The sequence below is a fragment of the Aegilops tauschii genome, chromosome 1 (assembly GCF_002575655.3).
Source record: "Aegilops tauschii subsp. strangulata cultivar AL8/78 chromosome 1, Aet v6.0, whole genome shotgun sequence".
NCBI classification, from domain to species: Eukaryota; Viridiplantae; Streptophyta; class Magnoliopsida; order Poales; family Poaceae; genus Aegilops; species Aegilops tauschii.
Window position 1 is genome coordinate 470,711,162 of NC_053035.3, and position 16,710 is coordinate 470,727,871.

At 47.5% G+C, this 16,710-nt stretch overlaps 1 protein-coding gene across 1 annotated transcript; it reads left to right on the forward strand.

Annotated features, from left to right (window-relative positions):
- Positions 1-3,344: 3,344 nt before the first annotated feature.
- On the forward strand, positions 3,345-8,012 carry LOC109761582 (CRM-domain containing factor CFM3, chloroplastic/mitochondrial). The gene is made up of 9 exons (XM_020320397.4): positions 3,345-4,219; positions 4,374-4,851; positions 4,947-5,077; positions 5,715-6,059; positions 6,301-6,457; positions 6,539-6,831; positions 6,913-6,972; positions 7,367-7,444; positions 7,536-8,012. Exons 1-9 carry the CDS (start codon positions 3,485-3,487, stop codon positions 7,596-7,598), a joined length of 2,340 nt encoding a protein of 779 aa, XP_020175986.1. The 5' UTR covers positions 3,345-3,484; the 3' UTR covers positions 7,599-8,012.
- Positions 8,013-16,710: the final 8,698 nt, after the last annotated feature.

Sequence of the window (16,710 nt, forward strand, 5' to 3'; positions counted from 1 at the left end):
GTGGCATCATTGGTCTTGTTGTTGGCGGTACGTACCTGCCGTTTGTGCTGCTGGCTCTCGAGCCTGACAGACAGCTGTAGCTCCTTGATCGATCTCTGTCGAAAGTTTCAAAGCGAGGATTGATATGGCTGGAAACTTACACGGCTGAAATTTTATTTCTCACTGACAGATCTGTCTTTCTCCAGCTATTTTGTAGGGGCTAGCTATAGGCATACATGCTTCATGTTCTGGATTTTGACACACATGATTGAGATTTAATGGATAGAGTCCATCACTAATTACCTACTTTAGGGAAATCACAAAACAGTGAGCTAAATTTAGGCCCGTTGAGCAGATGAAACATCTACACATATACCATGGTTCGCCTTCATCTCCTCAATCATGGCCTGTTGATCGTCTACAACCTGGGTCAAAAGCTCAAGTTATGCAATGTTTTGATTAAGAGTATCAATCATAAGCCTGATCTTATGGAGGTGACCATCGACCTTTTTTTTCTCGAATACGCAAAGCTTGGGTATCATTCCATTGATAGAAGGAGTTAGAACAAGTACACGATGTGGTACAACACATGACACGGACGCAAGGGCAATGACACGTCAACCAACATCTCCAGATCCAGAATCCAGGACGCCACGAGCAACCAAGGCAGCGCCTTCACGAAGGAGAACGACGCCGAGACGCCATCGCCGTCCGATCCGGATAACCGGACCTATGGTTTCCCCTGATGCTCGAGGAGGGGCACAGATAATGGCCGTGACAGCGCCTCCAAGAAGGGTACGGCACCCGCAGGTGTCGCCGCTGCCAGCAAATGATGCAGGGATTTCGCCTTGGCCATAGTTCAAGCAATCCCAAGCCAACGTATCACGAATCGGAGAAGAGGAAGTCGGGCATAGGACTGAACCATGACCACAAGAAGAGGAGCAACGCTGGAAGCACGAGCAACGAAGCGGCGGAGGGACGGACAGGGCACGGAGGTGGACAGGTAGGCGGCTGGGCGGAATGAGAGACGGTGGATGATGTGTCGGTGGCCGGAGGCCCGAGCAAACCAGGATCCGGAAGGTAGCGCAGATCCAAGTCGCCGGGACCGGAGCAGCAAGGACGTCGACGAACCAAGGAGCCGGAAGGGGGCGCGGCTCCCGGAGTATGCCGGAATCGAAGGCGCACCGGGATGGACGGCCAACCAAATCACCAACAGGGTGGGGGTGTGAAGGCATCGAGGCACCGGCGAGCCAAGGGAGTCGGAAGGAGCGCAGCTCCCAAGGTGCGCCGGGCCTTGAGCCGCCCCGGCCGACCATGGACACAGGAAGGGGCGCAGGTCCATGTCCGCCGAGCAGAACTCGCCCCTGCCGGGGGGTGGGGAATGTGGGAGTTATTTACCCAAAACCACCACACTTGGGGCTAGGGTAACAACTTGGTACCACATTGAATGCAGGGCACAAAAAACACCGAAAATGAGCCTAATGCGTAACGCGGAGCACTGACGCTCGAATTTGGTCACGAAAACAGTGAAACCGACAGGTGGGGCCCGCCTGTCAGAGCTGATGTGGCAAAGACCAAGCATAAAAAAAGCTTTGACCAGCTGAGGTGGCAAATGAGACGCGGACCCTGCCTATTTGTAACTACATGATCATCTTCATCCTTTTTTTTCTATGCGACATTACATCGAGCAGCTTGTGGGCGGTCGGACGCCGGCGACTATGCCCACAACGGCGAGCACCGTGGTGGGGCGGGGGTGAGGCCTCGTAGCCCGACGTCGCTCCCATCGGCGTGGAGGCCCGAGCTATCAATGCCCGTGCGAGCTGAGAGCTCCATGGCCGCCATGGCCATGGCAGCCGAACACGAGCAAACACATACCTGCACGCCAGGAGCACGCACGCACCTACACCCGCGCTCCACTCCACGAGCACGCACGCACGTACACGCGCCCAGCATAACTCCCGCGAGATCCGGCAGCAGCTCGTTCCCGCGCTGACCTTGGTCGTCAGCCATGGCTGACCTCGGACGCACGGATACGCCTGAGCTCCGGAAGGTGGCGTCCGCGGGGGAGGGGGGCTCGTCCGCCTCTCCTTCCAGCACCAGCGGCGGTTCTCACGCCCGGACAGAAGGATGCCCATGGATCCGCCGGGGATGGCGGCGACGACGCGAGGTCGCCTGCGCCCAGAGCGAGCTCGCCGCCAAGATGCTTGTTGCGAGTAGTCCTCCCCTGTCCGCGTCGGGGCTCCATTCTTGCCTGCGGTCAGGGCCCCGCCACTGGCGGTGCGCCCGTACGACAGAGCTCCAGGAGGTGGCGTCGGGGGGAGAGAGAGATGGGAGGAGGAAGAAGGAGAAGAGTGGATGACACGTGGGACCCACGCCTCCTCTGCCAGCTCATTTGCCATGGAAATTGGTTAATCTATTTTTTGCATTTAGTCCTTGCCACGTCAGCCCGACAAGTGGGGCCAACTTGTCAGTTTAGCTGTTTGCGTGAGCTTATCAGACAATCAATGCTTTGTGTTACAGGTTAGACGCATTTCCGGTGGTTTTTGTGCCCTACCTTCAATATGGTACCAAGTTGTTACCCTAGCCTCAAGTGTGGTGGTTTTGGGTAAATAACTCGGAATGTGGTGATGAGCACGCGCGCAGCCAAATCCCGCCCGCGCCTCCAAGGCCGTCGCCCGAGGGGGGCCGACCCGATGCTCGCGAGGGGTGGGGGAGAGGAGCCGCATGGCAGTGGGTGCGCCCGGCCGCCGGAGGAGCCGCAGCTGGCCGGGGAACGTCGCAGCCGGCCAGTGGACAGAGCTCCAGATCCCGACCAGGGGAGGGACGCGGTCGCATGATGGCGCGAGGAAGGGCCCCGAAGGCAGCCACACGGCATCCACCGGAGCAGCCAGCGACCAAGGGGGTGTGTGCTCGCGTGGCCACGGGAGGAGCTCGGGGAAGAAGCACGCGCCGCCATGGGTGGGAGCTCTGGGAGGAGGGGGTGCAGCGCGTCAGATCCGCCCCGCCGCCACCATCCTGGGGTCCGGCGCGGCTTCGCCGGCCGGCCCTCCGGCAGCGACGACGCGGAGGAGGGCGGCGGAGGGGGCCCTGCTGGGTGGCGGTTAGGGTTCACCCGTGCCGCCCGAGGGGGTCCTTGGTTTCAGTCTTTGCTCATCAACCAGTAAGAGTTGGTACCATCTCCAATCACGTTCACACAAGCCTTCGAAACCTTCTCCAATTTTCTGGCAGGCTCGGTGGCTTTTTTTTTCCCACTCGTTCTGAACTGCCCACGTCGCAAAGAGGTTTTTTTTTAGACAAACGTCGCAAGCAGGTGCTCAAACCCGTTTAAATCCACAAAAGCCCAAACCCGCTAAAAAAATATCCCCACCCTGTTTCCCTTTCCCCTCCGCCTTATCCGCCACCGAACCAAGCCGGCCCAAAACCTCTCACCCCCATCCATGGCGCCACCGCGCTAGGCCAAACCCTCACCCCCACCCACACGGGTCAACCAACCACCGCCACCACCATGGCGCTCTCCGAGCTCCCCCTCCACCACTCCTTCCGCCTCTCCTCCCGCCCCCTCCTCCCGCTCCGCCTCCTCTCCCTCTCCCGCCCCGCCTCCTCCTCCGCCTCCCCCACCGCCGCCGCCGCCGCCGCCCCCTCCTCGTCCGGCCGCAACCGCGCCCCTCCCGCGCCCAGCCGCGGCGGCGCGCCATGGATGCAGAAGTGGGCCCCCGCCGACCCCTCCGCGCCCGCGCCCGCGCCCGCCCCCTCCCCGGGCCACGCGCCCTCCACCTCCATCGACCGCATCGTCCACCGCCTCCGCAACCTCGGCCTCGGCACCGACGACGACGAGCCCTCCTCCCCCGCCGACGCCCCGCTCGACGGCAGGGAGCGCCTCGGCGACCTGCTCGACCGCAGCTGGGCGCGCCCCGACCGCCAGTTCGCCGCCTCCGGCCTCGACGAGGCCGTCCTCCCGTGGGAGAGGGACCGGGAGAGCGACGGCGAGGAGGTGGACGGGGTCAAGAGGAAGCGGGTCAGGGCGCCCTCGCTGGCGGAGCTCACCATGGACGACGTCGAGCTGCGCCGCCTGCGGGGCATGGGCATGACCCTCAAAGACCGCATCACCGTGCCCAAGGCCGGGGTCACGCAGGCCATCACGGAGAAGATCCACGACGCCTGGAGGAAGTCGGAGCTGGTCCGACTCAAGTTCCACGAGGACCTCGCCAACGACATGAAGACTGCCCATGAGCTTGTCGAGGTACTCTGCCCCTGCATTATCAAATAATGCAGCACTTGCGATCTTCTGTTTGTTCCAGTGAATTTGATGTTCAGTCTAATTATTGGTTGTCGCAATTGGACTTGCAATCTTCTGTTTGTTCCAGTGAATTTGATGTTCAGTCTTTATTGATCAGCGGCGGACAGGAGGGCTGATCATATGGAGGGCTGGGAGTGTTATGGTTGTCTACCGCGGGAGCAATTACACGAGGCCTCTGAAATCTCAACCTTTTGACGGTACCTCGTCACCGAGGAAGGGTGAAGATAGTACATTGTTCATCCCCGATGGCTCGAGCACTGCTGAGAATGATAATCAGGGGAAGGATCTAACTGCTCAACATGATAATGCACCCATATTGGATCTGCACAATACAGAGGACATGACGGAAGAAGAGCTGGAGTTCAATCAAATGCTTGATGAGCTGGGCCCTCGTTTCGTGGATTGGTGGGGAACAGGAATTTTACCTGTGGATGCCGACTTGCTGCCTCAAACAATTCCAGGTTATAAAGCGCCATTTAGAGTTCTTCCAACTGGAATGCGCACAAGCCTTACCAACTCAGAGCTGACTAATTTGCGAAAGTTAGCAAGGAACCTCCCTTGTCATTTTGCTCTAGGTATTGCTTTTCGATAGTGCGAATATCATTTCCTCATCACAGCTTTTATTGCTGGCATTAAACAACTGCTTATTGCTTCCTAATCTTCATTGAAGGGAGAAACCGGAATCATCAAGGCTTGGCCGCGGCTATTGTTAAGCTTTGGGAGAAGAGTTTGGTGGTGAAAATAGCTGTCAAACGTGGAATCCAGAACACAAATAATAAGCTAATGTCAGACGAAATAAAGGTTTGGATACCATCTTATTGTTGTTCCCTCTCATTGATAGGCATGGCTACTTCGTAAAAGTTGTATCAATGGACCTTGGAAACTCTTGTTCTTATCAGACTGTATTTTGTCCTTAGTAGCTAAGCTGAGTCCCAACTGAATATCATCTAAAGACTTTTAAGGCATGATAAGTGCAACTAAAAGACTGTCCAAGACAAGTTTCATTGATTTCAGTCTCTTATGAAGTTTATCTTTTCACTACCAAAGCAATTAGCAATATCAAGAGTTCCTAAAAATCACCATCAGAATTCAGCTCAAGTAAACATGTAGAAAGGATTGAACCATGCCCAGCACTTACTGAATCATAAAATATTAGCAGCAAAATCGTGTTGCACATAATAGAACTTGCTTCCTGGATCCTGTACCAATAAAATAGTCTTGCTGATGAAGTGTTCTCATAGAGCATCATGCTTCAATAAGAGCATATTTTCTTTGAGAACTTGCACACTTTAGCATTATATTCCCATGTTACATGTTAGTGGTGTTTACAATGAGTTCAAAAGCATGTTTCCAAAGATCATTTTCGTCCTTCTATTATTTTTGTAACCTCTACAAGCTCTCATGCATTTGCTAATTTTTCCCAATTTTGTACGTCCAGAATCTAACAGGGGGTACCCTGCTTCTTCGAAATAAATATTACATTGTAATATATCGTGGAAAAGACTTCCTGCCTACATCTGTTGCTGCTGCCTTGGCTGAAAGAGAGGAGTTGACAAAAGATATCCAGAATCTAGAGGAGCAGAGAAGATCCATTTCCATTGAACACTCTTCGGAGGATGGTTTTGATGGGCATGCTCTTGTAGGAACTCTTGCTGAATTTCAGGAGGCGCAAGCCCGTTGGGGAAGAAATGTAACTTCTAAGGAGCAACAAGAGATGAAAGAAGCGTCTTTTAGATCAGAAAAGGAAAAGCTTTTCAGAAGACTCGAACACAAGCTTTCCATTGTAAGTAATTTATATATGTTGTTCTTAGATAAGAACTGTAGCTTCAGAAGGCAAAATGGGCTTCCACTTAAATTGGAATGTTTCATTTTCAGTGTATATATCATTGTATTGAAATGTTTATTTTGTATTGCTCTTGTAATTATGAAGTTGAGTTTGCTTATCTTTTATAGGTATGCTAGTGTGACATAATCTTGTAACCTTAGTTATTTGTTCTTCCTTGATTTCTTCTTTAAATATACAGGCTCAAGCAAAAATACATAGAGCAGGGAAGTTATTATCAAAGATTGAAGCTTCTATGATCCTTGCAAACCCATCCGATGACCGAGAAATGATCACAGCTGAGGAGAGATCTGTTTTCCGTAGAATTGGTCTGAAAATGAAAGCATATTTGCCTGTTGGTAAGTTTCTTGAACAATCACCTTAGAACATGATTAACCATTTTTATTGAGTACTTGATTTATCCTCTTTATTTACATTAGGAATCCGTGGTGTCTTTGATGGCGTCATTGAAAATATGCACTTGCACTGGAAGCACAGGGAAGTTGTCAAATTGATTACAAAGCAAAAGACCTTGGCGTTTGTTGAGGAGACAGCACGACTTCTAGAGTATGAGAGTGGTGGTATACTAGTTGCAATCGAAAGAGTTCCCAAGGGCCATGCACTTATTTTTTACCGTGGAAAGAATTATAGGAGGCCTATTAACATAAGGCCTAGAAATCTCTTAACAAAGGCTAAGGCATTGAAACGCGCAGTTGCAATGCAACGCCATGAGGTAAGTTCACTTATGTTAGGTTGCCATGTAAAAGAGTTGACTTCCTTTTGTTTTTCTTTAAACTCATGACTTGTCATGCAGGCCCTAAGCCAGCATATAGAGCAACTGGAAATCAATATGAAGAAGATGAAGCGTGATTTGGTATGTAATTTTTCTTATTCTCTGTCCATTAAGACAGTATGTTTATGTTAGGCCATACCCTCCGCACCCATAACTGGCTAACTGTCTCATCCAAATTTAGTAATTTGTTGTTTGAGTTGTAGAAAAGACACTCCATTATTATTTGTCACTTTACTAGCAACGCAATAGCAGATAAGATTTCCACACTGGCTTCCAAGCCATGTTCATATTAACTTGTGCTTCAAAACCTTCTGGAATTTCATAATAACTGGTTTTGAAGCAACATAAATTGCATAATACTAGAGTCAGTGAGGCATATGACTATACTTACACTAGCATTATGTATCGTATCTGTCTTCCTAGTACATCTCGTTCATCGATTAATGATTTTCTGATGTGATGCGAAACAAAATAGGGCATGGAGGACTACGATGAAGAGGACGAGGATGGATCAGGTTCAGAAAGTGAAGACGATACAACGGGCTATGATGAGGTAATGATTATGTATCCTATCGTATCATGTCTTCCTAGTTCATCTCATTCATTGGTCAATGATGTCCTGATGTTTACGTGGAACAAATCAGGGTATGGAGGACTACGATAAAGAGGAAGAGGATGAATCAGATTCAGAAGATGAAGACAACTAGGTGGAATCGCACGCTCTGCCACGGCAGTGAATTTTTTTTTGGATGTTCAGACAGTCTGTTTTGTGTGTTCACAATATGGACTACATGGTTCCCAACAATAGAGCAATATAGAGTTAATGGTGTGTGGTTTCATCTTCACACAGCAGCCTCAGCAGTGCACAAGAGGATCAACTATAACTACTGGTCGCGGCGCGGTCATGTCCTTCTCTGGGTCGCTATATCGGGAGGCCTGATCTGAAGCCTGTGTATGTTTGATGTGAAGCAACATCCAGAGAAGTGCCTCACATCAATAGGCTGCTGCAAGTCGATAGATGGACCGCTTCCTAGTTGTCGACTCTCATGATTAGCCTTTGTAGGATCTGTACAAACATTTGGTATAGCCTGTTCGTTCTTAAAGAACCGATTCTGTGTGGACACAGGGGTTCCTTTATCGTATTTATTACTTACAGTACTAACTAAAAATGTTTTTAGGCACGTATTACCTTGACCAGAATCTGGAAGGTGAGTGAGGGTTGAGCTCCTAGCCCAGTAAAATACTGAATGATGTTCTCTTGTGAATGGTTGACAGGGAAGAAATGCCATGCAGAAACCTGTAGGGATCTTGTAAAAACATGGTTGGGTGATTACGGAGTTTTACGAGGCTGTGAGTTTGGAAGAATTCTTTTAAAAGCGATCCCAAGTTGAGCATTTTGAACTCAGTTTACTGTTATTATTGACTGATACCTTCACCCGGGTTCATCTTTTGTGTTGCTACTACCCTACCCCAGATCATGGTATCAATATACCAACCGGCTTTGCATGGGTGGTTGATCGAATCTACAGGAGCTCCATAGCTTGAATTCTCTGTTTTAAGAGAAGGAACATGGGCAAGATAATCCGTGGGTTTTGCCTCAATGAAAAGGAACGTGAGCAAGATAACTGAACGTTCTTCTGAATGTAGATTGGAGATAATTTCCCCGCTCTATCGTCACAATAAAGGTTACTGAATTCTAACTACTCACTACTACTCCCTCCGTCCGAAATTTTTTGTCCCAAGCTTGTTCCTCAAATACATGTATCTAGCACTAACTAGATACATCCATTTGAAGGGCGGGCTTTTTTCGACGGAGGGAGTGCTAGAGTTGATGCAGTGCAGGTCATCAAGCAAGCACCCCTACAGAGACTTAAGAGTTATCTGCTCCGATCAAAACGGACATGTTGTGATATGCTTTTCTTTGTGACGAAAAACAGAGAAGACGAAGGGAGCCGATAATAAAGCGGGTGGCTACGGATCACAAAATCAATTGCCCGGAGAGAACACGGGTCCAAGCGCAGGAGGGGGCAGCACAGCGCATCAGTGTCTACTGTCTACTACTAACAGACGGCAGTGCTCCTCCTACCCATCATAGGTTTAACTTTGTGCGCAATGTGTGATGTTCCGAGATGGGGCCAGGGACATGCCAACGCATCCAAGATGACGGCTGCCTCCACTGACCCGACGCAACCACTTATACTAAGACCGGCCGGCCTCATCCGGATCATATATACTTGACCAGTTCCATCAAACTTTTTCTTCATCTTGTTGGTACTCTATTTTATAATGCGCGCCTCTCTTTCCATGTCTTTTCTTCTTCCATGGAGAGTCAATGGTGTTCTCAACTGGATAATTCGTCTTCCAAAAAAAAAACATGTATGTACGTGCTGTCATTGATAGGCGATTTTGTTATGCTTAACTAAGTGGCCAATCATTTCTGACCGGAGTCTTAGCCGCGCATTTTATATAGTATACATTACTGGTAAAGTAAACGATAATTCATCCTGGAGCCCAGGCTCAGCTGCACCCGGTCAGCAAGAAATTAAAAAAAATACTAGAAAAATTCAAGAATTTTTTTTTTTGTGGTAGATAATTTGATGCGTGAGGTCCGCTTCAAATTTCAACTCATTTGGATATCTGAGTAGGTCTCGGCAAAAAAGACAAATCGGTCAAAACAGTTCGTGAACAGTAAACTTTTTCACAGACCCCGATTTTGTCTTTTTTGCACAGACTCGCTCAAATGTCCAAACGAGTTGAATTTTGCAGCGAACCTCACGCATCTAATTATCTATCACACAAAAAATTGGAATTTTTTGAATTTTTTTGTATTTGTTTTGATTTTTTCCGTGAGCGCGGGTGCAGCTGAGTCCGGGTGCAGATTCGCCGCACTCGTAAGTAAACAACTACCAGTTCTACAGGGGATCAGCACAACTGGAAAGAGACAAGGATGGCCAAATTGTGGGGTCTATCAACTTTTCAAGCGTGATCCGAAGACCGCGTCTCGCCTTATTTTCAAATGCCGCTTCTCCGTGCGGGTTTGGAACATGATCAAACTTTGGCTTGGTTGGCAATGACCTTAGGGCATCTACAATGCCAGGCGCCTGACCAGGCGCTTACGAAGGAAACAAAATAATAGTATTAAATTAGAAAAATCTAAGAGCCTGACCTTCCAACGCCAGATGCTAACCATGGACGCTAATTGTACGTTAATTAAACTGACTATGCGGCCCATGCGAGGGAGAAAAGGAAGGAAGCGTCCGACGCAACCTCCGATGCCAGGATTTGACAGCTCCAACTGCCCATCGACCGGGATATCAGCAGAAAAAAATCCCTGGCGCCTCTCCAAGCGCCCAGCATTGGAGATGCCCTTAACCCTGCTTCTTGGTAGTACCTTGACTCTGTCTTTGACGGTGGGAGGCGGTCTCAGACCGCAATGCTACCTTTCTAAATCCGCCGCTTCAATCATCATGCCGGTCTCTTGGGAAATTTGGAATGAGCGTAATGCTAGGGTCTTCCGGAACAGGCTCGTGATGCCTACCACTATCTTCTCCCACATCAAGAAAGAAGAGACGCTTGCCTGTACTTAAACCGCTTGTCCTTGATAGTGAAATATCACAAATCTTTAGCCTTTTTTTCTTCTAAATAATGCCCTCAGAAGGATAATATACACTATATGCTCCTTTTGCCGGTTACCAATCAGCTAAATCGGTCACGCTAGCTCCAACTTGATTCAAAAGCTTATGCATCTTCTTTTCTAATAGATGAGTGCCAGTGTACGCTCGACACTTAGGGAATGATGGCCACAGTTAACTAGGCAAAGCGATCTATTGCCGTCACAAGCCATTAGCAACCTCCATATTCTAATCCGGGCACGCTTGGCTTAGCTTAGCTGCTTGCATCGATGCACATATATAATGTATACTAGCATAACACTGGACAGTTGTCAGATAAATATTGCTATTTACGGGACATGACGGTGCATACAAGATTGTAAATTAATGGCTTCAACTGCAGCCCGCACGCACGCATGCGTACGTGACATCGATCCATCGATCGGTTAGCTAAATTATTAAGTACCCAAAACTTCAAAAGGAAGAAAATATCGGCAACTTTTGTCATCTTAACTGAATTACGCATGCGTGATGCAGAGGTGAGACATAGACACGTACCGGAAATTATTATTCAATCAGACATGTAATTTTAGTTTGTTCCGTGTGCTTGTCGTTAACAAGAGCTTTCACCATCCCATCAAATAATAAAAATGAAGAACGAAGAGCTGCTTTCAGCAAGTGGAAGCTAGGGCAGATGCTACATTGCTACGTACGTCGAACAGATTCATATATCTATCTATCTATCCTGGATACGCACGTCTCCATCCGTGTAAGCTTTGAGTTGGTGATCACCCAAAGTCGATAATAATATATGATGTAACCAAACATGTCCCTAAAATATGGTTGTGCACATCGTTTGATGTAGAGGCCGGGGGTAATTCTCCTTTTCGAAAAAAAGACATCTCCCAAAAATAATTTGTATGGCTGGATTGGAGCTCTACGTACTTGGCAGGGCCGTCTCCAGAAATTCGGGGCCCCGGGGCAAAAATCAAAATAGGGCCTAAAATTATTTCAAAATTTTCACACGATAGAAGAACTAATATAACTAAAACAAATTCTCACTTTATTACCACTGATCAGGAACAAAGTTAATTCCATACTACTCCTAACTTGGCTTTGTTGACAAATAAATTCATGACAAAGATTCCATGGACAATCTCAATTTCATCCTAATTCGGTCCCTGTCAACCTAATTTAGTGCCAGCCTGGAGTACCAATACCTAGCGCCGTGGACAAATAATATTAACCTACTCATCTACTCCTAACTTAGCATCGGGGAGGTCAAGCTTAATCAAGTATTAGTAATCAAAGAGAGGGATGGGCTTAAGCAGATGAGACATTTATACCTAGTAGACTAGTACTGGAGGACTGGGGGCAGCCATGGAGGGGGAAGGCAGTCAGCAGACGACGGCGTCCTGGCCGATCGGTGGAAGGCAGTCAGCAGACGACGGCGTCCTCGGCGATTGGCGGAAGCAAAGCCGATCGGCGTGTTGTGTTTAGGGTTAGCGATCGATGACAGGTCGATAGATGTACGAGGACCTGTGGGCTGGCTTTGCTGCTGCGTGGGCTCTCTATACGCTTTTCCTAGGCCTTTGCTTGGTTAGCTGCTGGTGGATTAAATCACCTAAGCCTAATACCTGGTAATTTGGGGCCCCAAATTTTGGGGGGCCCTGTGCGGTCGCCCATCTTGGCCCCCTCCATCGACGGGGCTGGTACTCGGATCTTTGGTGCTTCCACGGTTGGGACACTGTTCTGAGTTTAGTCAGACAGAAACTACGCTCCAATCAGAACAACAACAACAACAACAACAACAACAACAACAACAACAACAACAAAGGTGAAATCCTGATAAGACATTCATATATAGTTGAGCTAAGGCAGAGGAATTATTTTCTAAACGTGTCCCAGTGATAGTCACGTGAGCGACGATCTTGCAACGAGAAGACACTGACATTCACATCCTGATTCCATTCCATATTGGATTGGCCGCACAAAACAAATTGGGCCGCAAGGAATCATAGCCATAGTACTTCCTTTTTGGCGATGCGTGCTTTATCACTTGGATCCATGGCTAAAAAGCAGCACATGCATAAATACCATGCACCATATATTCTCTACTACTGATGAACATCAAAGCAAGGCCTAGCTACATCCGTGATCGCATCATATCTCTCACTTTTCGTATGATCGGATCCGGTGTACGGCCACCGTCTTTCCACATGAATTTTGGTATAGCAGAATTTGTCTGCCAAACACCACAAATATTCCCCGCACGCACGCGTAAATATCCCACTTTGGAGATTTTTGAACAATGCTTAATAACTACTTCCTCCGTTCCGAATTACTTGTCGCAGGTATGGATGTATCTAGATGTATTTTAGTTCTAGATACATCAATTTCTGCGACGAGTAATTTGGAACGGAGAGAGTACTTAATTTGTGGCGTATGAACATTTGCATTCTCTCTTCACGACTAATTGTGTACTGTGCGCATTTTGACTGTGTACCCTACCTAATCCATAGTAGCGGTACTAGATTTGCCTCCAGGTTCCAACTTGGAGGCCTTTTTAACCTTGGCTTTGGTGTTCTTCTCTCCTTTTCCCACCGGATTTTGATACCGTGCTAGATATGCCCAATCTGGTTTCCAGCCAAGTTTACGTAATATTTTCAAATGTTCTCCGCGTGACGGATGCTGCTTCTTGCAAGTGCGGTAGTACGTACCATGTTTTGTCGGCCCTCGAAAGGTCAACAGGCACAAGTCCTCGCATATCTCATCTTGCTACTTGCATCATCATCTTGTATGATGCTGTAGAATGAATTACCTAATATTCCACTTTATAGTTGGGTTTATTTTGTCGCCGTCGTGCAAGTAAAGTAGTATACTATACTCTAAATTAAAACAATAACCACATCACTTGTGCAGTCCCATGGTTTTAAATTTCTGTTCGAGAAATATTTCAGCACCCACTGAAATTACCAAATTTCAGTTTGCATTTCAGCCAAAGGACTGAAAGATTCACTTGAAATTCAATTTTTTTTTTTTGAAAACTTTAAAAATATTTTTGAGAATATTTGAGTTCTTGTGTACGACTGAAATGACTGAGATATTTTGGCCGAAACACAAATACTGAAAGGTTCTGTCTAGGACACATATAGATGTGACATAATTATGTCACATCTAACCTTGTGTCCATTATGTTTGTGGTCTATTTTTTTTGTCTTAACTTTTTTTTGTTCCTTGTTGCTGCGTTATTTATAGGAGCTTAGATGTGACATTTTTAAAAAACAACTAGATGTGTTAAAAATCATCCAAATCTCATTGAAAGTGAAAACGACGTGCTACTGTAAAAAAACACTCCGGTACAAGCCAGGGTCGGACCACCGGTAGAAAGAAGCTTGGGGACTTGTCTTGCGTAGCAGAAAGGAACACATGGCCGAGAGCCTGCGTAGTCTGGGCCCCGGTGAGTGTACCACCCAAAGGACGAGAAGCAGCACGATACCCTGCTTCTCCCTCACTGCCTGAGTGGCTGCCTGCAGGCTGCAGCTACGGCGTACGGGTGCACGAATGAATAGTTGTTGGGCATCCACGTGAACGAATGAATGACTGTGTAGTGTCCTGGGAAAACACGAAGTGATGGGTCCGTGCGTAGCGTAGCATCGTTTCGGGGGCTCATCGGAGAAATCCAGATTCTTCCGCGCAGACTCCTTTGCTTTTTTTGTTGGGAGGATAGGCATCTACCGTCCGTGATCTGTCTATGGGGGAAGAGGCTTCTGCACGCCGATCAATGGCCAGCGAGCCTGCTATAGCTCGCTCCCTTCAACGCACGGAATCCAAGGCCTCCTGCACGCATTCATTTGGATCGCCCGCCGTCGGAAAAGCGACTACTCATCGTCTAGTAATTTTTGTTACTGCCGCGTTGATGACTCCTTTTGTGTCAATTCCTGCTTTTCATCCACGCTCCTCGCCGAAATTTCTGTCCAAATAGATGATTTAATTTTTTATTTGTCACTGAACATTGTATCAACGGACAAAAACGTTTTCTTGAAAACAACCACAGACAACAAAAAACAAAAAGCAGTCGGTGATGGCTTCCTTCATAGAAACATCGAAACAAAACATTTTACTGGGTTGTCGTTAACGAATGGTATGCTCTTTGTTTTATTTTTATCAAATCATATGTTCTTGAAAAGGAAAATGTCATCAATTGATGCAGAACTACCGCCCGTAGCTGTTCACAACACCTAACGACGAACAAACCGAATGCAAGGTCCCCCCGGATATGTCCTCAAAAGCCAGGTGGGCAACTTTCAGCGTAAATTACCCTCCCGCCCCCTCACCTCTGAAAAAATACGAAGATTCCTCTCATTATGTGCATTTCGCACGGCGTTATGAATTAGCAAGCCATGCACTCTGCGTAAGGTTCTTGTTAGCGTGGTTTAGAGCCGCCTCCAACCAAACATTGATCAAAGGAAGGTGCCAACGATGCACCACAAAGGAGTTGATAGTCCGCCCATCAGAGAACGACTTGCAAAACCTCCCTAGTGAAGGGGCAATCTCTACACAAAACGAGAGGCGGTCTTGAGGCCCTCGGGCAAGATTGACCATATGAAGGTTCATCCACTCATAACCATCATACATATCACGAGGATTCTATTATGCAAGATGGGCAGAGAGAATAACCTGCATTTGGGGTCAAAACGGAGCCTTCCATAATAAAGTTGGCGAGGAAGATGTGCGGGATCCATCAACACACTATATGAAGATTTAACTTTGACTGAGGGTTAACTTGATTATTCATGAACTATTTGATATAGAACCGAAACTTTTTTTAGATGCAATGTTTAGTATTATCAAGACTTGTATGTGTACAATCTTTTATGAGGAATGCTACATCAACGGAAGATTACTTAAGGACTACGAACTGAGATTGACCTGACGCTTTTTAATTGGATTAAGGGGGAGGCTGAGGCCCCACCCGGGTGAAAATCAGGGGGGAGAGTATTATTGGAATGTTCCATAACAACCCTGTAAAACGTTCGTGTGTTTAGCCTTTTTTTATCTTTTTTCTCGCGTCAAAATTAGGGAGCTTTATTACTTAACAAAAGTTTAGTTACAATCACCCTTAGGCATTGAACAAGGAAGTCTGGGCTCTCAGACAACCAACAAATCAGACAGATCAAGTGTACATGCTAGCTTAGCACATTAGTCTGCTGCAGAGTTAGCTTCCCTACCAACAAGCGGAACCGACAAAAGAAGCAAATGATGATGCTTCTCCCTATCTCATCAAGGATATGCTCTACGACAGAGTGATCGCTATTGCGCCGTGACCAAAGGTTCACTACCGCTAAGTAGTTCGTCTCCATCTCCACCTGCGAGGACCCCAAAACCTAAGCAAAAATCACTCCCTCGCGAAGGGCGAGCGTCTGCTGACCAGTGGGTGTGTCACACCCGGGATTGGGAGAGGTTTACTTCAAGCACCAACGAAGACAAGGTGAGATCGCGCCACACCTCCCCCACCTCCCTTACGGGCCTCAACATCCAGTGCCCGATTAGTGTTTATCTTGATCCAACCTGCTTCATGTGGTCTCCATCAATGGCTAGTAAATATGTTAGTACCGAGCACAAGGAAAGCGATCATGGCAAGATCGTCCCTAGCCACTTCAATGCCTATTTTGGATCAGAAGTCTCATGGACATGAGTCCATTTATTTCAAGCAGTCCAAATGGCATGCATAATTGTGATGACTTGAAATCACTCTTGATCAGTGAATATCTTGTGCAATGTAATATCTTTCACCCACATCAGCGGGTGGAGTAAAGGCAGTTTCAAATGAAAAACTTCCTTTTGCTGCATCCCAATACATTTGAGCATGCAAGCATGAAATCAAAGTATGCATCAGGTCCTCTCCCATCGCCTCACACATATCACAACTGTCGATTTCCTTGATATGACAGTGTTTTAGTGTCATAAGATCCGGTAGTATGCCCCTCTATGCACGCCACGCCACCAGAAGACCCGAATTTTTGGTAATACTTTCAGCTTCCATATAGCAGACCATAATTGTTTTATCTCACAATGATGCCTCTACTACCGCCCTTCCTCTTGAGCAGAATGCTCGTTATGAAGAAACATGCGGGTCTCTGTACTTCTAGATGTGGGGGTTAGTATATTTCCTTTATTTATAGATGGACCCTAATATGGCACTGAC